Source organism: Lepus europaeus, chromosome 14 (genome assembly GCF_033115175.1).
Source record: "Lepus europaeus isolate LE1 chromosome 14, mLepTim1.pri, whole genome shotgun sequence".
Taxonomy (NCBI): domain Eukaryota; kingdom Metazoa; phylum Chordata; class Mammalia; order Lagomorpha; family Leporidae; genus Lepus; species Lepus europaeus.
Window position 1 is genome coordinate 14,730,284 of NC_084840.1, and position 23,909 is coordinate 14,754,192.

General features: G+C 37.4%; 1 protein-coding gene across 1 annotated transcript in view; it reads left to right on the top strand.

Moving 5' to 3' along the window:
• PTPRC (protein tyrosine phosphatase receptor type C) overlaps positions 1–23,909 on the top strand; it is a 114,105-nt gene that overhangs the window by 74,213 nt on the left and 15,983 nt on the right. Inside the window, exons 12-24 of the mRNA XM_062210738.1 lie at positions 1,227–1,400; positions 4,412–4,620; positions 8,274–8,334; positions 12,154–12,262; positions 13,248–13,282; positions 15,515–15,624; positions 16,197–16,287; positions 16,377–16,453; positions 18,218–18,254; positions 18,351–18,448; positions 19,495–19,620; positions 21,337–21,494; positions 22,049–22,184. Coding sequence (XP_062066722.1) covers positions 1,227–1,400; positions 4,412–4,620; positions 8,274–8,334; positions 12,154–12,262; positions 13,248–13,282; positions 15,515–15,624; positions 16,197–16,287; positions 16,377–16,453; positions 18,218–18,254; positions 18,351–18,448; positions 19,495–19,620; positions 21,337–21,494; positions 22,049–22,184 — 1,421 coding nt within the window. The remainder of the gene's footprint in view (positions 1–1,226; positions 1,401–4,411; positions 4,621–8,273; positions 8,335–12,153; positions 12,263–13,247; positions 13,283–15,514; positions 15,625–16,196; positions 16,288–16,376; positions 16,454–18,217; positions 18,255–18,350; positions 18,449–19,494; positions 19,621–21,336; positions 21,495–22,048; positions 22,185–23,909) is intronic.

Consider the following 23,909-nt stretch of genomic DNA (forward strand, 5'->3'; position numbering starts at 1 on the left):
TTACCTTCACATCAGAGGTGATTTAAGAGAACACACGTCTCCCAGAGAGTTTAGTCAAAACTGCAGGAAACAGTAAACATCAATGATGCATCTGAAAGCAGCCTCAACACCTTGGACATCCCTGGCTAATTCTTTACTTTTTGGTTAAAGTAGGAGTAAAACCAGCAGCTCATAGAACTCTACCTGTATGTTTGGTGGAAGGAACCAAATATAAATTTCAAACTTTGAAAAGTAAAAAAAAAAAAAAAAAAAAAAAAACAAACAAACAAACAAAAAAAACTTTAGTGTGTTATTTTTAAAGATTCCTTTGATTTTTTTTATTTTAAAAACAGAATGACAGGGAGAGAAGGAAGACGAGAGGGAGTGGAGGAAGAGAAGTATAGCTCCCTCTTAGTGTTAATCAAAGGTACAGCTATCCAAATACAATGCTTCTATCGGGCCTGAGGGAAGAAATTATGGAGTTCTATCCTTTCTCACTGCCTTTCAAGGAAAATTAAAATGAATTTAAAACATTTAAGAAAGCATACACACTTAAAAGTGCTACTTCTACTCGCATACCTTCCTGGCCAGAATCCATATCCTAGTCAGGTTTGTCCCTAAATTTTAAATATTCCTTCATTCATGTGCAAGATTTTCATTTCTATTTTACACCTATTCACTTTCACTCGTATTTTAACAAACAGCTAAGATCCTAGTGACACATATATCTCTCCTGCATTCTCGCCACACCATGGGTTTCTATAGCGGTACGATTAATGCTGTAGAGTAGATTTAGTTACTGGTGAAAAACCACGAACCTCACCTAATGTAAGTAGTCAATACTGATGATCAAAAGATCGAAATGTAAATACCAGACAGTTTTTCTAAATAATAATAACAATAATTCTGAAGCATCACAACTCACTGCTGCCATAGGATCCACTTGGGCTATGTTGTCTCAGAAAGCAAATAGATTGTCTTCTCAAAAGTGTTTGGGCCTATCAGATAGTTTATGTAATAAACTACTTATTTGAAACTGCAATTTTTGAATATTTTAGTTTATAATAATTAAATGTATTCAATACCTTTGATTGATAATTATGTGGGCTAAGAAGTATCAAGGAAGAACTTATTCTTCGATTGCTAATTAATGGGAGTCTGCTTGGAATGGTATTATGTAGGTACCACATTGAACACATGATGATCCTGACTTTTAGTTACTTACTACATTATTGTTGTCTTTGAAGTAAATGGAGGATCTAAAAACACCTGCAATAATCTGGAAAAAAATATGAGAACATATGATTTGGAAAATTTGGAACCTTTTACAATGTATTATGTGACATTATATGCATATGTCATTGGGAAGGTGCAGCGTAATGGAAGTGCTTCAAGCTGTCAGTTGAAAACAAGCCCAACACGTAAGTTATACGCTATAATTCTTACCAACGGTGGCCAGGAACCCTGAGCCAACTTTTCAGCCTATAGACCTCTCCCTGATGCTTCATTTGGGAAACACCTTGACCTGGTACAGTTATTAACATCTAGTATTTAGAATAATTTCAAATAAAATTATTTAAAATTGATACCTGAATTTCCTATTTTTTATTTTTTCATTTATTTTTAAATTTTAATTAATTTTAAAAATTCAGTATGACTTCTACATACACGTCTAAGATCATAATATTATTCCTTTCCTCATTCCCCCTCATCTTCTTTCCTTCTATCTTTCTTCTTTTTTAGTTTTGAAGATAAGATATTTTAAATTTACATACTGTAAAAACCCTTAATATTTCACCCAATAAGAAGCTTAACAAATAAAAAGCAAAAAGACTCTTAGTTTAGTGGGAATGTACACAATGGCTATAAAGAATAGTTGATGGAAAAATGACTATTTCACCCATATGCAGTTTTTTTAGTCAATTAGTCATCCATAATTTCTTTCACTGACATAGAGCCAATGACAGTGTAGCATCTAAATATTTCCTAAGGGTTGCAAGATAATAATTAAGTTCATTTGGACTCTAAGCCATTTCCTCTCAATAGTTTATGCTCAGGAATCATGTTATGCAGATTGCAATCCACATAATTATACATCTCATTTTTTTTGCACTCGGTTACTACAGACCATGGAAAAAATATGGTATTTGTCTTTCTGGGATTGACTTATTTTACTAAGTATAATGGTTTCTGATTGCATCCATTTTGTTGCACAAGACAGGATTTCATTCTTTTTTATGGCTGAGTAGTAGTCCATAAGTAGTATTCCAGTTGATAGATGCCTATCAACTGATGACTAGATAAAAAAAAGTGTGGTATATGCAATCAACCCAGATACCTATCATATATGTATATGCCTATACATACCACACTTTTTCTGGGTTGATTACATATCTTAGCTATTGTGAATTGAGCTGCAGTAAACATGGGGGCACAGATCACTCTTTCACATGCTGATTTAAATTCCCCAGAGTGGGATGGCTGAGTCATATGGTATATCTATTTTCAGCTTTCTGAAGAATCTCCATAAAGTCTTCCACAATGGCTATCCTGGTTTGCATTCCCACCAGCAGTGGGTTAGAGAACCTTTTTCCACACATCTTCCTCAGAATTTATTGTTTTTTGATTTCTGTATGACAGCCATTCTAACTGAAGTGAGGTGAAATCTCATTATGGTTTGGATTTTCATTTCCCTGATGGCTAGTGATCTTGAGTATTTTTTCATATGTCTGTGTTGGCCATTTGAATTTCCTCGTTTGAAAAATGCCTGTTCAAAACCTTTACCATTTCTTAACTTAATTGTTTGTTTTATTGCTGTTGAATTTCTTTGTAGATTCTGGATATTAATCCTTTATCAGTTGCATATTTTGCAAATATCTTCCCCATTCTGTCAGTTGCCTCTTTACTTTGTTAAGTGTTTACTTTGCAGTTCAGAAGCTTCTTATCTTGATGTAATCCCATTTGTCTATTTTGGCTTTGATTGCCTATGCTTCTGGAGTCTTTTCCAAGAAGTCTTTGCCTATGCCAATGTCTTGAAGAGCTTCCCTGATGTTCTCCCCTAGTAACTTGATAGTATCAGATTGTAGATTTAGACCCTTGATTCAATTTGAGTTGATTTTTGTTCTTCAGATATAGAATTGTCAGAATGGAGCAAAAGGGCATATAAACTCAACAGTTTGTTAGATTTCAGGCAATTAAGCACCCAACCATCTTAGATTAAAAAATATATTGTCTATTGTTGTCTCTACTATTCAGAAATATGAACTGTAATCAGATGTTTAACAATTTCCCACAAAGAGTTAAATTATCTTCACTTGATAAACACTTCCTAAAATATTTTGTTAGTATTTTCTTCTGTTTGTGACACTGATCTCCTACTATTTTATGCCACTTTTCTATTCAAGGTTTCTTTTTTATAGCATTTGGCTCTTGCCACTCCATGGTGTCTAGATGGTTTACAAGCCCATGGCTAGATCTGAAGTCAGGGAGCTGTTAACCCCCATCCAGGACAGGGACGAAGAAACACCCCTGTGAAAAATCAGGGCATCCATAACTCCAGAAACCCTGCAGGCAATGGGCTTATGAAGAAAAGTTGTCCCATTCATTGCTAAATGTAAAATGCAATTCACATCATGTAGATTCTGGTTTAAAAAGTCCAGGTCCTGGAGCTCCAGCCCTTGTTGCTTTCCTGAGTTTTTGTGATATTACAGATAACAAACACAATCGGTGGCTGCTCTTTAAGAATCCAGCTGGGTGTTTAGCAATGTAAGCACTTCCAGAAAGGTCAGTGTGGATTATATGACTTCCCAGCTCCACTCTTGGACATTTCTCTGCTCTCTCATTCTGCATACTCTGCTCCCAGCATAATTTATGTTGATACCAAATGAATGAATAGGCGGTTTATGCTTAGATGTTCTGTGAGAACATCTTAATTTATGTGCCATCATGACTTCCATCCATAACTTATGTCACCCATAACTTCCAAATGAACACTTAAAATACTTCATGCAGTGCTCATACTGCCAAGAATTTAAATATGTATTTATGGAACTATTAAAATACATCTTTCGGGGCCGGCTCTGTGGCACAGTGGGTTAAAGCCCTGGCCTGCAGTGCCAGCATACCATATGGGCACTGGTTCTAGTCCCAGATGCTCCTATTCTAATCCAGCTCTCTACTATGTCCTGGGAAAACAGTGGAAGATGGCCCGAGTCCTTGGGCCTCTGTACCCATATGGGAGACCCAGAAGAAGCTCCTTGCTCCTGGCTTTGGATTGGCGCAGCTCTGGCCATTGCGGCCATCTGGGGATTGAACCAGCAGATGGAAGACGTTTCTCTTACTGTCTCTACCTCTCTCTTTAACTCTTTCAAATAAATGAAATAAATCTTTTTAAAAAAGAGAAAAAAAAAGACATCTTTCTTCATGTTGACAGAACCAAGCATGGTCCAGAACGTGATCATCTCCCAGAAGTCAGATAACAGCATATCTGTCAGATGTGATAAGCCTGAAAAGATCAATGGGCCCTCTCTACAGTACTATCTGATAGTCAAAACTGGAAGGAGTGAATTTAGAAAGGAGAATAAAAACAACTGCAAATTCCTTTTAGACAATCTTGAATACTCAACAGACTATGAGATTCAGGTAAGATCATGCTGTCTATAATGCTACAATTCTCGCATATCATAATGATTAGCATTTTGTGCTTGAAAAAACATTAATGTCAGTGCTCAGGAAGTTCAGCATGATCAAAAATATTATGAACTTAAGAAGTGAATTACTGTGTTCTTAATTTTGTGTTTATGAAATGCATGGAGTTTGTATGCCTTAAATAAAAGGTATCTAGTTAGGAAAAAGTACAAAAAGATAAGTTAATGGTAGTAAGGGGATGGAAATTTAATTCAATTATGGTGTTTGAGAATGCATCCTTTGGAAGTGATTAGATTGATTTAGGTCGTTAGAATGGCATCCTATGATTGAATCCTGCTGGCTTCTTAAGAGACACACAGGTGTAGAGAGACAGACATGCTCCCTCTCGCCATGTGGTGCTCCACACTTCTCCAGGGCTCAGTGAGGAAAAATACTATCACCAAGGACCCAATAAAGACCACTCAATCTTGAACGTGAACCTTCTCATGTTTAATAATCTTTTTGTTTACATTATAAAAAAAAAGAAGTGATAATGGAATCACACTTTGAAAGTTTCAAAACTTTGACTCCAATCTCTTTCTCCATAGAATTAAAAACATTAATTGAAGGTAAATGTTTTGCGAGTATATCTGGAACTGCAGGATAATTTAATTTTGCCTAAATTTTTGCTCTTGTGTCAAGAAACAAAATTTTATAAGTTTATTATTTTCTCTATGTGAATTTTTCAATAGCAAAAACTGCATACATACTTTGAGGATAAAAAATGCTAGAAACAAATATTATGAAATACCAGTGACAGAGAGAATTAAAATTATACAAAATCTCACTATTTACTGATCATATTTTATGTATATACTTGTACTTTTATGATATATGAAGACATATCTATATATCTAGTGAATATATTATCAAAACTATAAACGTACAGTTTGGTAAGCCCTATTTTTCAAAATCACTATAGTATGCATATCTTCCCCTTGTTAAATATTTTGCTGTGATGGACTTGTCAATGGTTACATTGAGATCTATGACATGGTTTCAACATGGTTTCTATTAATTATAACCTATGTCTAAAATAAATAATATTTGATAAACACACCTATAATGGCAACATTTAAAAATATGTCCTTTTTAAAATTTTAACTTTCATTTAATAAATATAAATTTCCGAAGTACAGCTTTTGGATTACAGTGGTTTTTTCCCCCACGTAACTTCCCTCTCACCCGCAACCCTCCCATCACCTGCTCCCTCTCCCATTCCATTTGCATCAAGATTCATTTTCAATTCTCTTTATATACAGAAGATCAGTTTAGTATATATTAAGTAAAGATTTCAACAGTTTGCACCCACACAGAAACACAAAATGTAAAGTATTGTTTGAGTATTAGTTATAGCATTAATTCACATTGTACAACACATTAAGGACAGAGATCCTACATGAGGAGTAAGTGCACAGTGACTCCTGTTGTTGACTTAACAATTGACACTCTTGTTTACGGCATCAATAATCTCCCCAGGCTCTTGTCATGAGCTGCCAAGGCTATGGAAGCCTTTTGGGTTTGCCAACTCAGATCTTATTTAGACAAGGTCATAGTCAAAGTGGAAGTTCTCTCCTCCCTTCAGAGAAAGGTACCTCCTTCTTTGATGGCCCATTCTTTCCGCTGGGATCTCACTCACAGAGATCTTTCATTTAGGTTTTTGTTTTTGTTTTCTTTCTTTCTTTCTTTCTTTCTTTCTTTCTTTCTTTCTTTCTTTCTTTCTTGTCTTGGCTTTCCATGCCTAAAATACTCTCATGGGCTTTTCAGCCAGATCCAAATGCCTTAAGGGCTGATTCTGAGGCCAGAGTGCTATTTAGGACATCTGCCATTCTATGAGTCTGCTGTGTATCCTGCTTCCCATGTTGGATCGTTCTCTCCTTTTTAATTCTATCAGGTAGTATTAGCAGACACTAGTCTTGTTTATGTGATCCCTTTGACTCTTAATTCTATCATTATGCTCATTGTGAACTGAAATTGATCACTTTGACTAGTGAGAAGGCATTGGTATATGCCACCTTGATGGGATTGAATTGGAATCCCCTGTCATGTTTCTAACTCTACCATTTATCATTTCTATTTGAGAAGGTTTTAGAAATGGATTTGTAGGATCAAAGGAATTTATACATATTTTAAGATATTTTAGACATATCACCATTTTTTTGATAAAAGTTACCAAATTACCTTTCTTAACAGTGTATAAATGAATGTTTCTTGTAAATGTCACTAACACTAGACATGTCTTTTTTTCTTTGTTGTTTAGTAGGTGAATTATGGTATTGCTATCTTTAGTTGTTTAATGATATTTCTTAACCTTTTGTTGAAGGTAAATGTAGTTTTGTTATCTTTCTTCCAGATTTCTTTGGGGAACCTCTTTGAATATTAATTACACTAAACTCTATGTCATCTTTGTTGTGAATTTTGTTTTCAGTTTATAGTCTATCTTAATTTTCTTCATAGCATTTACAGTCACATACAATTTTTAAATTTTTATACATGTAAATCTATCATTTTTGTTATGATTGTTTAATGGACATTTCCATAGTTAATTGTTTAATATGATACTTACAACTTTATCCACCATTGAAATTCCCAGATGATATATTAATAGTTATTTCTGTTATTATTAATTTTGTACTTTTCTGTTTCAAAGATTTATTTTTATATTTTCTGGTGACAACTATGGATTAAATGTGTTTTCCCCCCATTTCTTTTTTATTAACTAAAAAAATTAAGACTATGAATCGTCCTTTGGTAGAATTTTGGCTGTATCCCGTGTTTATCTTTTTTATCACTAATTTCTGAATGCCTGCATATAAAATTTAATGAATGGCTCCATAAAGTACAATGTTCTCATTTTTGATAATTTCTAATCTGTCTATGGTTCCTACTGGCAAAGTTTTGAATTCATTTGTTAGATGTTAAGAATGTTCCTATACTTCAGGGGCTTGAATTTTTTATTGCTACTAATTATTAATTTACAAAGACAGTAAACTTTTACAAATTTCGTATTTTGGAATTTGCAGAATATTTTTTACAGATCAATGTTTGATAAATGAATATTTTGTGAATACTAAGGAAATCACATATTCTCTATAGAATAAATGTTTAGATGTATGTGTGTCAAATTTCTTATATTTACCATTAGTATTTTCAATGATGTTAGTCAGATATATTTTTAGGTAAATTTGAAGTATTGTTTAAATTGTTATTCTTACCTGAATTTTACGTATTATTTTTGTAAACAGCATATGACTGAATTTCCTTTTAAAATAAAATGTGAAAATATAGCCTATTTATTAGCAAACTTTAACTTTAAATTATAATATGTTGATGCACTGGATTTTGTTTCTTCATCTAGTTTCATTTACTCTTGCTGCTTATTACTGTTGCTGCTAAATGGTCTGATATTTCTTCATATTTTTGGACTGTCTTTTCAAAACATTTGAAAACAAAAATAACATAGCCTTTAAGTTTCACCCATAAACTAAATCTATTCAGCATATTTTAATGAAAACAATGGCCTTGGGTGAGAAATAGCATTTGTTTTACATTATAATGGACACATTTACATTGGGGAACTAAATTTTCTTTTTATTGCTGACATACAGGTCTTTTGTCACAATGGGAATTTTTCTAGTAAACCAGTTGTTAAGCATCAATCAACATCCTGTAAGTCATTCCTGGGTTATTTGTTACATCTCTGTGAAATATACATTAGTGCCTACAAAGCCACCTTATTATACATTCCTACTTATACTTAATTGTTAAATGTTTAAATGATGGGTTTTCTAGAAATATATTTTACGTTTTCTGGATAAATTTATGAATACCTGAGCATCATATTAAAATATAATATCTTAGATTCAAATTGTGAGGTACAATTACTAAAGGATTGTTGATTTTATTAAATAATATATAAGAGGATTTATAATTACTGAATTATGATTATGCTTATGACATTTCTTCATACAAGTACTTTTGTGTACTGTATTAGAGATTGTTACCTAGTTTATTTTTTCACATTATTTTAAAAGATTTGTTAAATAAACAAATTTATTTGAAAGGTAGAGCGACCAAAAGGGAGGAAGAGAGAAATCTTCCATCTGCTGGTTCATTCCCCAACTGGCCACAATAGACAGAGAGAGGCCAGGCCAAAACCAGGAGCCTGGAACTCCATCCGGGTCTCCCTCCTGGGTGGCAAGGGGCCCAAACACTTGGCCCTTCGCTGCTTTCCCAGGCACACTAGCAGGAAGCTGCATGGGAAGTGAAGCAGCCGTGACTCAAACTGGTACTCAGCTATGGGATGTCGGCATCTCAAGGAGCAGCTTAGGGGCTTGTGTTATGGTATAGCCGAAAAAACGGCAGCCTTCAGCACAGGCATTCCTTATGGACGCTAGTTCAAGTCCCGGCTGCTCCACAGCTGATCCAGCTTCCTGCTAACGTGCCTGGGAAGGCAGCAGAAGATGGCCCAAGTCCTTGGGCCCCTGCACCCACATGGGAGACCCAGATGAGACTCCTGGCTCCTGGCTTTGGATCAGCCCAGCTCCAGCCATTGCGACCATTTGGGGAGCGAACCAGAGGATGGAAGATCTTTCTCTCTCTGTCTCCTTAACTCTGCCTTTCAATAATAATAATCATAAAAAAGAACGGGAAGCCCTATGAATTAAAAATGGGGGGCATTAACAAAAAATGTATAAAGGTTGCAGCTTAACATGCTGTGCCACAGCACTCCCTGTCACCTATTTTATCTTCTTCTGTTCTGTTATACTTGGCATAACTAGCCTCAGATTGGAGTCTTTCCTGATTTACTTTACTAAAGGTAAGATAAGCATGGGAAAAAAAATCCCTTAAATTAAATTTTATTATAACAATGACAATCTCTATATGTCATGTTCCTCGCTTGTTATTTTGCTTGCGAGAGTAACCTCTTTTAGCCATTTCTGTCATTAGTTCTCCTTAGGATTTTCTCCGTAGATGTACAAACTGCTTTCTTGGTTTGCTAACGTGGACATGCCATTTTCTGACCCGTGATTCACTTGCTCTGCCTGTGTTGCCTCCTAGCTGGAGATGCCAGCATTCTGAGGAACTGGTGTCTGCCCGCTCAAGCTGCTGTGTAGGGCATAGCTTTTCCTCCTGTATTTTCCACCCTCCAAAACTTGCTGGACTCGCTCTTCCTCTAACTTACCTTGTGTCGTTCTCTCTGGCGGTACAGATTCAAGCCGTTTTAGTTCGTTGATACCAGCAGAATTCCTGGAGAGAAGAGGGAAAGCATTAAGTCACAGAGTTTACCTGAATATTTGTGTATTTGTGTTCTTAATATGAGTGTTGAAGCGAGTTTGATGCTACTTAGTACTTTTGTAGAGCCAACCCCAGCTAACGGCTCAGAATGCTAAGTCATAGTCATTTGGTGCAATTTCTTTCAGAAATAGCACCTCGGGGCACTCTATTTTGTCAGTAACAACCTTTTTTCATGATTGTGACTCTCTTTTATTTTTTCACTTAGTGTTTTTTTCTGAGATGACATCTTTTAGTTTATATTACAATCAAATGCCTATCAACTCCACTAAATTAAGAGTTCAACAACAACAACAAAAAGGACTATGATATTCAGGAAAATAGGCAAGTGCTGTAAACAATAATCTAATGAAAAGAAGTTCAAGTTCACTCACATGAAGTATATTCTAAAATAGTCACAAACTCATTAAAACTATAGTCATATAAAGAAAAGATTGGATGATCACCTTTCTGATAGTTTTATCCATACAATTTGGAAACAATCATGCCGAAATAGACAGACAGACAGACAGACATAGATAGATATATAGATACACAAGTATGCCACCTCCGCTCATATAGTTTGACAGTTTTAGTGAAATGAATTTGAGATAGAGATAGGACAATGAATACTGCAGGTCATTTTAGAAGCCTGTTCCAGTAAGAACTTTCCTTAAAAGCATTCACTACAATCCATACCTTTCCATTGATTTCTGCATACATTCCGAAGTGCAGAGCTTGTGGAAATGGCCCTTTGAAGAAGGTGGCGTCATTCGTATTTCATAGACTAGGAAACGTAAGCTTAGATAATTTCATCAATGTGCCCAGTGGTGTGTGAGAGAGATGATACGCTCAGCATTTAAACTTGGGTCCGAGAATTCCCACCTAAAATTGATTTCCTAAATTCCTATTTTTATGTCTCCATCTATAGAAATTTTGAGCATGAGACCAACTATTTGGCAGATGTTCGCTGAGCTGGGCCAACTTTCAGGTTGTAGAAGAATGGTTTCGTGCCATCCCCTGACCATAAAGGAAATAGCTACCCCTTACATCCTTGCTACATATTTTCTGGCATACATGTGTAATTATTTCACATGTTGGTTTCTCTCTCTACTCTCTGCTTCTCCCAAAGAGAGCGCCAGTCTTCGTGGAACTGGTACTTTGCTTATTTTCTGTTGTGTATCCTAGGACTGCTTTCCTGTTTATTTCTACAGCCCTGATCATCTTCTAATCCACTCCCATTCGCTTATTATGCAGTGTTCATTGTCTCTCTTTCCTCGCTAGAATGTAAGTTTCATGGGCACAGGGTCTTTGTTTGAAATATCCTACGTACCTAAAGCCATATTTGATGAAAATACTTTTTGTAAATAGTGAGAAATTAGTAGACACCGTGTTTCAGCTGCCGTGCTGATTGTTCACTGTGAACCAACTCATTTAACCTCATTTTAGAAATAGAAACAGAGGTAAGAAGATGAAGATTCTAGCCAAGTTCCCAACCAGAAACAGGAAGCCAAGTTTACAACCAATGCTGTCTGGGTCCTGGACTGGGGTCCTTAAGTTTCTGTACTGTTTAATCCCATATTCCCCCGCATGTGTGGGTGTACTGTTACAGGGGAAGGTATAGTTCCAACACACCCTATTGTCTGACCTCAGGAAGGGTGAGATTTCACATTAACCTCAATAGAGATTTAAGTCAAGGTATTACCCTAACTGTAGAATTAATCCATTTTTGTCTCTGGGTTAATTGGTTTCACACCTCAGAGCATTTATTAGGTTTCACACCTCAGAGCATTTATCTCTGTGAGGCTGGGGCCTTTTTGATCTCCTCAGGAGGCTGCACATAAGTTGAAACTGAATAAGTTTCTCTCTGAATATTATAATACGTTATCTCTTTGATCCCTTCAAAATACAGTGACTGAAAGAGAATCAAACCTGCACAGTAGCACTTTATAAAAGGACATTATTGAATGCAAGGAACAAAAAGTGCTGGCCTATACCCTAATTACCCTCCTCAAGTATAAAATGTGTTTATTGGTTCTGACTGACACAGTGAAATCACACAAATAGGAATTTATCACATCTGATCTTTTCCTAAAATTTCTAAACATCTCACAATAAATGACAAATATTAAGTTCTTTTAAGGTGATTGTTCAAAGAATCTAGCAAATATTTGGCCTGATAGGCTCTCTTCATGTCCTATTTTTCATTTCTAGATAATTCTAAAGCACTGATTATATTCCTGGCATTTCTGATTATTGTGACATCAATAGCCCTGCTTGTTGTGCTCTATAAAATCTATGATTTGCATAAGAAGAGATCCAGGTAAGAATTGACTTGTGAATTTTAAAATGACAATGGTGGTAAATAATGATGCAAGTGTATTATTTTCATATTTCTGAGGCATCCACAGAAATACGAAATACAGGAACTGGGGAGGACAGTATGATGCCCAGTTGGTGACTGAATTCTTTCTTTTTATTCAAGAGGCAGAGAGACAGAGGCAAACAGAGACAGAGCAGATCCACTGGTCCACAAATGGTCACAAAGTCTAGGGCTGGGTCACATGGAAGCCAGGAGCCAGGAACTCAATCCAGGTCTCCCATGTGGAGGGCAGGCACCCAACTGCTTGAGCCATCACCTGATGCCCCCTCAGGGTCTGCAATGGCAGGAAGCTGGAGTTGGGAGCCGGTACTGGGAATTGAACCCAGGCACTCTTAATAGGAGATGAATGTTCCAATCAGTGTCCTAATCACCAGGCCAAATGCCCACCCCAGTGACTGAACTTTTGATCAAAGATTTTTCATATGATTTTATGGATGTATGGTAAATATTAATCTTTCCTACATTTGCTAATGATCTTGTAGATTTAACAATAACCAGTGAGAAGAATGTGTGCCTGCTGTTTTAGTATATATAAGTGGATCAGAGGAATCTATGAATGACAAGAGCAAAAGACAGGAGGGCAGTAGCTGGGGAGGGTTATGTATTTCTTAGCCAGGAACAACCACATTTTGTGAAACACATGAGCTGCCAAATAAAATCATTTTGCTGGTTCCCTGAATTTAGTAGATGCTTCTTGGGTGTTCTTTTCCTTCCTCCTTCACTCTTGCCTCCCCTCCCTCTCTCTCTCCTGTTTCCTCTGTCCTCTCTCCTCTGCTTTTCTCTCTTCCCTTTTTCTTTCCTGCCTCCATTCCCTCCTCCCTCTAACACATTCATTCATTAAATAAAATCAATTCAATTACGATTGATTGTCACCTGACTTCTATGATTTTAAGAAAATGGAATCTTATGTTTCTTATTTTCACAGCAACTTAGATGAACAACAAGAACTTGTTGAAAGGGGTGAGTGTGCATATTTTGCTGATTAATATTCCCTCCTTGCATTTGTATTCATTTTTTTTTAATTAATAGAGGAAGACAGCTAAGTATTGACAAACAGGATAGTCGTTTGGCAAATGCCCTGGTGGTTGAATGTGTGTGGTCCTGTAACAAGATAGAAGACATGTGTGTCTATCTTCCCCACAATGTGTGTGGGGAGGCAGAGGCATGGTCTGCTGAGATTGTAAGGGAATCACAAGACCCATGCATGTGGGAGTGATGGAGGGAAAAGTATGCAAACCCACAGAGATGAGGAAGTGGAAAGCGAACCAAGGTCCTGCCCTGGTGCCATGGTGGCCACTCCCACTGAAGGCAGATTTGCAGACAGGACAAAGAACAGCAATTTGACTTTGGAGAGGAAAATACATTTCTTCTGATTTTGTTTCACTTTTTTACATATCTTTTCATTAAAAAAAACCAAAAATGCCATGATACAATAAGAACAGATGGAATTAAAGACACTGAAATTATGTTTAAAACAAAGACAAGTAAGTCTGGGAAGAATTTTAAAACTCTTAGGTCTTGTGTTAACTTATGTTTGAAGGTTTCCCTCAGACAGTAGTAGGTGACAAGTCTGTAGGCCAGAGCACCAGGGCTAATTCTTGGGAGCATCTTAATAGACTTGCCTTTCCTTTGCAGAAGGTATCACAATATTACATATTTACTATCCCCCACTAGCTAGGATGCAAGCTTTATGAAGGCCAGAAAGTTTCTCTTTCTCATTCATGGCTTTAACTCAGTACCTAGCCAGTGTATGGGATTTGGTGAACAAAGCAATTCAGGCAATCAAGTGTCCCGAGGAAGATTAGTTTTGATCTGCTGAAGTTAGGATGCAGGGCATAGGAGAAAGGAGAGGAATTCATTTCCAGGAATCGAGGCAGACTGGAGAGTGTCAGAGAAACAGCTTATCTCAGCATTGATACTGACTGTCCCTTGGAAAGTATTCAAACTTCCTCACCCAAAATCCATAACACCTTGGAAGTGGCTTTGGTTCAGAATGAATATCAGGGGTCCTAACAACCCAAAGAAGTAACTGTACATGGCCAGTTTGATCCTGGTAGTTGGATAGAAAGTTTCCATGGACAACAAGATGCCCAAAGGCAAATGAGAACAGTTGACATGAATACTGAAGAAATATCACCAACATTACCCCCAAAAGTAGGAAAAACATCCTCTTTATATAAGTGACAACATAAATTCTCTACTCTTCTTTTTTTTTAATTTTTTTTTTTATTTTTGACAGGCAGAGTGGACAGTGAGAGAGAGACAGAGAGAAAGGTCTTCCTTTTTCCGTTGGTTCACCCTCCAATGACTGCTATGGCTGGTGCGCTGCGGCCGGCGCACCGCGCTGATCCGAAGCCAGGAGCCAGGTGCTTATCCTGGTCTCCCATGGGGTGCAGGACCCAAGGACTTGGGCCATCCTCCACTGCACTCCCTGGCCACAGCAGAGAGCTGGCCTGGAAGAGGGGGCAACCGGGACAGGATCGGTGCCCCGACCGGGACTAGAACCCGGTGTGCCGGCGCCGCAAGGCGGAGGATTAGCCTGTTGAGCCACGGCACCGGCCATTTCTACTCTTCTAAAATTGCTATTTTTTGAGTTCCATCTACAGCCACAGCTTTTGATGGTTAATGTGTGTTTTTAATCTTTACTGAGTTATTTCACAAACATAGTATATAGTGGGCTTCATATTCGGGAGGCAGAACAAATGAATCCAACTTGCTTCATGGTTTAGTAGAAACTGATGCTCAAATTAAAGTGAGTCCCTTGTATAAACGTGTTAATCATAATTCTGTTGATTTCATCCATACTTCTCACAAGTTAAAATGGAAAAAAAGAAAATAATAATTATTACTATAATATGGGGAAATGAGAATGGTAATTCCTGTATAAACGAATGTAATCAGAGAGAAATGTGGACGTGAATGTTCTTACCTTAGGACTACTTGCTCTGGAATCTTTTCTTTAGGCATAGAAAATGTGGAAGAACATTCTAGTAGAGAAATGACCTGAGTACATGATCTATGAGTCATTTACTTACAGGAAAATGCTCATGTTTGAGTGAGGCTTCTCAGGCACAATGTGTATAAGAATAAAAGGAGCTAAAGATTAAATCTGTGATATAAATTTAATGAAATCTGCATATGTATTTGAATGACAGACGTAACACTAGGCCTGAATTTTTGATGTGCTTATAGATGATGAAAAACAGTTGATGAATGTGGAACCAATCCATGCAGATATTCTGTTGGAAACTTATAAGAGAAAGATTGCTGATGAAGGAAGACTTTTTCTGGCTGAATTTCAGGTATATATAATACTTGGTATATAATAAGAAACTTTACTCAATCAAGATAATTTCAGTTTAAGTGTATTTGTATAACCATTGGCCTTTAAATTTATTCCACATAGTATTGCAATTTAATTGAAGCAGATATAATTAGCAGACATTCAAAGACCTGAAGAGAGTTTCCTAAGGGGTTGACAAGATCATAGTATTTAGCAAGTAAATATTTAATATCAAGCTTTATTGCATGGTTATCAATTATGCAGTTCTGTCACAAAACATATTGGCTGATTTTGTGCTTCTACTCTAGATAATGATACAAGTATCTGTTATTAAATAAATTTTAAGGTTTACATAAATTAATCCTAAATTTATTCATTTTATTTTTTCTGAAAATAGTCCATCAGTAGCTTTTAAAGAAAAAGTCATTTTATATGACTTCTAATAATGCTAATTTCAAATGTCATATGTAACTTGTTTATTAGTATTAATGAGATATTCTAGATATCTCATTTGCTTAAATTGGTATCAGGAAAGGGGAAAGCTAATTGTCCTAAATGTGCTATGATTCAAGGAAACTTCATGTCTTTCAGAGCATTCCAAGAGTGTTCAGCAAGTTCTCTATCAAGGATGCTCGGAAGCCCTTAAACCAGAACAAAAACCGTTATGTTGACATTCTTCCTTGTGAGTACCCACTGGGAATTGAATTTCCTCATATCTGTGCTGTTTGATTATTTATTATTTTCTTGCTCATTTTTATTTTCTTTAAACAGATGACTATAATCGGGTGGAACTCTCGGAGATAAATGGAGATGCAGGGTCAAGCTATATCAATGCCAGCTACATTGACGTGAGTAAAAATGTACAACTGACCAATTTCTTTATATCGTCATCATTTTGTCATTGGTAAATTTACATTTTTCATGTGTCTACATATTCCATTAGATTCCTTCTCTGTCTTGGCAAAACTTAAAAATTTTATTAGGAATATTTTGAACTAAGCCCATACTTTCACTGATCTAAACAACCAAATCAGTAATATTTGCAAGAATTGTTATTTATCATATGCCTATTGGTATGAGTTGTAGCATAAGATTTTCTTTTAAAAACAAAACATTACCAAGAACCAATCCTTCTAGTTCCTATTGTGGGCTGGATATCAGATTAAATGATCAGTGCACATATCCCTTGTGAGAGCCCCACATTGGCTCTGGATGTGCACACTGTATTTATGGCACAGAGGACGACTGGGAGGCTCAGGCTGATCAGTTACCTTGTCCTTGTCCACACAATTATTAAAGATTTAAGGCAAGATTCAACTCAAGTATGTCCCACTTCATTCTGCTTCGGTGACATAGTCCTGCAATTCAGCAATGATCAACCTCCTCATTGACACGGATTAGCCATCTCTTGTATTGACCCACAGATGTAAATATCTCTATGTGGTAAAATCATTCAGCATACTTATAAATGTAACCTATTTTATTATGAAGGACATGAATTAAATGATTTAATTCATATTTAATTCAAATAATTTAAAATAGTACAAAAATAGAGACTGAAAAATATCTTCTCACCCAACCTGCCCTGTGCCCAGTGTCCTCACCCACCATCAGAGCTAATCTCTATGTTGTTTTCTTATTTATCCAGTCAGCACTTCTTTAAATGTAAACAAGAAGGCACCAACATTTGTATTTCTTCCTTTATAGAAAACTTTTACATATTGTTCACTCTGTTCTCCATCATATATTTTTCACCTAAAACATAAATATGGGATATATATGACATTATCATATATATTTCCAGGAGCTCCTGAAAGCAAGTATTTGTGGCCATTTGTAGCCATTCAGTAAAGAATCATTGAATAAATAAGGTATGAGTGAATAATACTATATCATGAAAGGTTCTGAAACTAACTGTATCTTGTAGCTCACATGCAAAATTCACATGGCAAAGCTTACTTCTATCTGTGGAGATTCTCTCCTGTTACGATTCTGAGATAATTTTGAAAATAATTAGCGTAATATTTTTCTGTCCACATACTCCTTCTCTGTCTTGGTAACAAGCAGAGAATGCAGACGTTACAGATAATGAAATGTAAGCTATTGTATCTCTTATCTGAAATGGCACAGAGGATGTCTAGGAAGTCAGCAATGTATTACAACAGTCATTAAGGTGTGGAAGTGTGGGTGTGATCCCTGACGGAGTTATTAAAAGAAACTGAGTAAAAATATCCGAAATGTAGCTCCATAGCTGGTGAGGAAGCTCAGCTACTAGGAGAAGGTGCTGTAAGGTTGGCAGGATGTTAACGATAGGAGTGTCTGGATGAGTCTTGGGAGTTGCTGCACTTCTCAGGTAAGGATGAAGTCTAGTTTTGAAAACTATTTGGCATACATGATAGTCATGGGTATTGTGTGTAAGACACTAACTAACAGGTTTGCCACAATTACATGCCTGGTCACGAATTAATCAAATCCGCAAATAATCTGAAAATGCCCAGATAAATTCATAACCAAGAAGCAGTGGATCTAAAGCAATTCTTCTAATACCATTTTGCATATTGGCAAATAATTGAGTGATCTGTCAATGACCTATCTTCGTGTGTTTTGAACAGGGTTTCAAGGAACCCAGGAAATATATTGCTGCACAAGGTAATTTCATAGTCTGATGTTCTTTTGAAAAAACCACTTTATCGCAATTGCGAGGAGCTCCTTCTTAGTAGCCTGTCCTTGTTTACCTACCCCTAGGCCCCAGGGATGAAACTGTGGATGACTTCTGGAGGATGATCTGGGAACAGAAGGCCACAGTTATTGTCATGGTTACTCGATGTGAAGAAGGAAACAGGGTAAGAACCCAGAAGATTAAGCCAGAGTCTGGGATTAGGAAGAGGAAGTGTTCAACTGCATTTTTAAAAGCCATAAAAATTGTACATATATAAATGTTTGTCTATATGCATAAAATTTAAATGCTTCTACTTAATTTCTTGCTTTATATTTGAAATCCCTGACTTTTTTGCAGTTTTGTTGCACTTGCAAGTTCTGTACATTTTGATGTGCTAACTCCATAAGAACTTGCAAGAAGTTCAAACAAAACTGACCTTGGCCAGATGGGTGTTAACTCACGTAGTGGTAAGACATTAGGCGGCGTGACAACCTTTCTGCCTGAAAGTAACCACTAGAAAACCTTCCCATTTTCCTGACCCCTGAGCATGTCCTCTTTAATATGTGCCTTAGCCATGGAAGGTCACCCAGCTGATAAGTGGTTTGAAGGAAAGCCCTCCTGGACTAGTCAGCTTTCATCACTAGAATGAAATACCCAAGGCGGCTGATCTTTGTAAAGCAAAAGATGTATTTGGCTCCCAGTTTTAGAAGTTCACGCTCAAGACTGCATGGCCCCATTGGCTTGTCATCTGATGAGGGTGCTAGGAAGCAATGGTGGGGCATGTGCAGGGGAAGTGTCACAGGGCGAGCCAGGAAGTAGAGACCACAGCTGGGTCCAACTCAGGGTTTCCTAATGAAGCCTCTCATGAGAACTGGCTTTCCTGAGCATGCCCCCAGAACCTGAGGACCTCCCACAGGGTCTACCTCCTAGCACCAGACCTGGGCTTTAGTTCTGCCCTCTTAGGACCATTAACTTTTATGACTATGGTGATTAAACATCTGTATGAGTCATTGGTATATCATATTCAAATGATAATATTCCCATAGATATTAATGGGAAACAATGCATTTCAATATCACAAGTTAAAGAGTATGTGTACTTGGAGAAGAACATACACATGTTCAGAGAAGTTCAGATGAATACCCTTTGGAGTTTTTGTTTTCAGACATTTTTCGAGAAAATTTTATATAAATGAAAAACTGTGATCACTAATGATGTTTTAAAATACAGAACAAGTGTGCAGAATATTGGCCATCGATGGAAGAGGGCACCCGGGCTTTTGGAGATGTTATTGTGAAGATCAATGAGCACAAAAGATGTCCAGATTACATCATCCAGAAACTCAGCATCACAAATGTGAGTGTGTTTTAATAGACAGCATCCATTTTGAGACTGTTTTTATGATCATGCAATGATGGAATATTCTATGTGCGAGATCCACATCTATCTCAGAAAACTTATTTAGGCCTTTAGGTTGAAGAAGTGGGCTAGAACAGTAATACAAGTTCAGAGGATCAATTTGCTCCAAGTCAAAAGTATTTATTGTTGTGACCCTGGAAGTATTCTTCAAGAAGAGGAGTAGGTTAAATGGGTTGAAAGAAAGGTTGATGGGGCCAATGAATCAACAAATTTTCCTTATTGTCAGTGAGTTCTTGTCATTAAGGAAAGAGTGTTTGTACAAGGGCGGAATGGAGAGCACTTTAGGAAATCAAAAGTCTGACTGTACAGTGGAGAGAGACTGTGTAGGTCAGAAAATAAAGAGGTCCACGTGGCCTTAGGCAATGGTCAAACATGGAGGTCATCATGCTTATTATTTGATTCCATTTCTGTGAAAATTCCAGAATTTGGGAGTCTTTTAGGAAAGTAGACTAGTGGTTGCCTGGGGGTGAGGAGATCTGTCTGTCAGAAATGTGGAGTGGCAGCCAATGGGGTCAGGATTTCATTTTGTGGTGACAAAAATCTTCCATAAGTAGTGGTAGTGGTTGGATCACTGTGTGAATGTAATAAGAACAGGTTCAATGACTGAACATTTTGGTATGTGAAATATATCTTAAAATCTCTGTGTAAAACATGCGGGTTTTTATATGAGTGCTGAACATTTTCTTTGATTTGTTGGAGGGCTCTCAGGGATCTAAGTTATATTCTTCTGCTGTTCAAATACATTTTCTGTAGGAAAAACAGACTTCCTGAGTATTTCCCCTAGGGTGTTCTTAGGCTTTCATGATATTATTAACTGCTATGCCCACAGAGATCTGTGAAACAGTCCTACCAATGGTTCATGGTGAAATACCAATCAGTAGATATGGGTGAATATGTAGAGGTTGACACCACTTGTTCCTTTCAGAAAATTATAATCAACATTTTTTCCTATTTCTTACTTATTGATATTTTTAAAAATTTTTGTGTTTCCTCTGTTATTTAAACGTAGGTGGTTCTTCATACCTCGTCACCGAATTTCGATTTATGCATCTTCTGGTGGTTACCTTGAAATTGGGACAAAAAATGAGCTGTAATCTGGGGCTGACTCTCCTCAGTTTCCTCTCTGCACTCTGAGTTGATGGTTCTGTTGTGTGAGGGACTAAGGAATACAGTACTAACTGAATAATTAATCAGACTTTCTGCCCATGAGAAGGTCCTGCATGCTGGCCTCCAAGCAGAAATATTTTAAACAGCTGTGAGGACGACCTTTATTCTCATTCACAGACCCCTACTCACCGCGAGCAGCCCATTCCTTTCGGTGTGTGCTTATTGTTATTTTCTTGGCATGGCAGCATGGAAGTGTCTGTAAGTTGTGGCTACACTTGCCTTACTTACATGACTGGTCAGCTACTGCTTACAGAGTAGTGCATGCAAATCCTGCATGATATTTCAACCTCTGGCTGTTAAGTGGCAAAGAAATGCAGTTCAAGCTGAAACAAGCACAGGATGCCCGAGGGATGATGGACTCTGGAGCAGTCTAGTTTTGCATGAGTTTTTTATACCAGTCCTTTCAATCACTTATTAGTGTTATGTGATTTACTTTCAAAAAAAAAAAAATTAGTAACCTCAAAGAACGTTTTGTTTCTTGACTAGAAAAAAGAGAAAGCAACCGGGAGGGTGGTGACTCACATCCAGTTTACCAGCTGGCCCGACCACGGGGTGCCTGAGGACCCCCACCTGCTCCTCAAACTGAGAAGGAGAGTGAACGCCTTCAGCAACTTCTTCAGCGGCCCCATTGTGGTGCACTGCAGGTAAAGAAAGAGCTACACATGCACCTGCCCCACGGGGATCCCAAAGCCCGACTCCGTAAGCCTGGGGGCACTGAGAGACATCCTCCCCTTAGGCTATTGCTTTTTGTTTTCTTTAGATTTTATTTTTATTTATTTGAAAGACAGAGATACACTCTGTAGGTAGAGACAGAGAGAGGTCTTCCATCCACTAGTTCACTCCCCATTTGGCTGCAACAGCTGGAGCTGCGCCCATCCGCAGCCAGGAGCCAGGAGCTTCTTCCAGGTCTCTCATGTGGGTGCAGGGGCCCAAGGATGTGAGCCATCCTCCACTGCTTACCCAGGACATAGCAGAGAGCTAGTTTGGAAGAGGAGCAGCCGGGACTAGAACCGGTGCCAATATAGGATGCTGGCACTGCAGGCTAGGGCTTTAACCTGCCATGGCACAGCACTGGCCCCATGGCTATTGCTATTTTGGAAGACGATCTACAAGGAGAAACTCATTTTCTTCTCTGTTTTCCCATTCATTTCCCTGCCTCCACTCATCATGCCTCTGCTTCTTTCGCTTGTTCCATCAGTGCTGGTGTGGGGCGCACAGGCACCTATATAGGGATTGACGCCATGCTGGAGGGCCTGGAAGCAGAGAACAAAGTGGATGTTTATGGCTATGTGGTCAAGCTGCGGCGGCAGAGATGTCTCATGGTCCAAGTGGAGGTATGCTCTAGCCTTTAGGGAAGATTTGCCCTCTTGTTTTTGGAATTCAGTTTTCCGGAGTAGTAGTAGTCATCAGAAAAGAAATTCAAGTTCTCCACATCTTCAAACAGTGGGCTACAATCGCCTTCTTTTAATGTCTTGAAAATCAAAGCATGTGGTAATCACCAGTGATAGACACATTTTGCATTATTGCCTAAAACACTGTGGAAGAAAGGAGGATCATAAATACATTTTTTAAAAAAATAATAAAATATCACCTACATAAAAGATTGGGAAAAAATAAAAACACTGAAAATAGATTTGGTAGCAACTCAGAGTGTTAAAGCTGAAGAGACCAAATAATATCGTGTTGACGAGCCTGGCTTTTAAACTAGACTTCATGGCTCACATTTTGTCTCTGATTATTCTTCTTCTTTTTAATAATAAACAAGTTTTATTTTCATTTGCCACATTTTTTAAAAAAAGATTTATTTATATACTTGAGTTACAGAGGTTACAGAAAGAGAGAGAGAGAGAGAGGGAGGGAAGGAGGAAGGGCCGACTTTTGGACTAGAGAGAGAAAGAACCTTCCATCTGCTAGTTCACTCCCCAGATGGCCACAATGGCCAGGCCTGGACAAGGTCAAAGCCAGGAGACAAGAGTTTCTTCTAGGTTTCCCATATAGGTTGCAGGGGCCCAAACACTTGGGTCATCTGCTGCTGCTTTCTCCAGGCTATTAGCAGGAAACTGGCTTGGATTTGAAGAAACCAGGACTAGAACTGGCTCCCATATGGGATGCTGGCCTTGCAGGCAGTGGCTTTACCCACTACGCCACAACATAGGCCCCCAGATTCTTCTTATAATGCACCTTGGGACAAGTTTTTAGTCCTTCTGTGCCTCAATTAAGTTATCCATAAAATAGAAATAATGACAGTACTTACTTCAGAGACTTGAAGAAAGACAATAAAGGTAGAACACATAAGTCCTTAGCATGTGCCAGGCCTTCAACGGCTATAAGAGATCATTATTATTGAAAATATCTATACTTAATACAGCAATATCACATGGATATACTCAGTGGAAACATTTGAAAACATGCACAGTCAGAAACATGAACAAAAATGTATGCTGCATTCAGCATTCTTAGAATAGCAAAAAATGGAAAACATTCAAGAGAGATATCAGTAGAGGAACAGGCAGACAGAATGTACACATGTAGACTCTGCTACACAGGCTACAGTGAAAGGGAAGAATTTATGCGGAAACGATGAGTGAAGAAAGCCATGAAAAAAAAATACAGGACACAGTAAATGTATTTTTCAAGAAAACACACAGATACCTATAGTGTTTATGGTTACACTGATGTGAGTGTAGAAGTAGAAAAAGTCAGTTGTTAACCACAAAAGAAGAAACCTTTTTTTTTGTAGGAAAATGAGTAAACAGGTAGAATTAAACTCAGGGAACTGGAGGAACTAAAGATGCTTATCAGATATATGTCATTTCCTCAAAAATGCTGTGCTCAAGTATGATGAAAGTTAGAAATTGCTAAATTTGGATTTGGTGTATTAGATTTTATTCCAAAATAATTTTATCCACTTAAAAATTCTAAAAACCCATGGAATACATTTGACTTGATATACTGTAAAATTTATTGCAATTTTATATATTAATAATTTGAATTACTAATTCAATAGTCACTGAAAGAAGTAGCATATAATATATTTTTTAAAAATTTTGTCTCTTTCT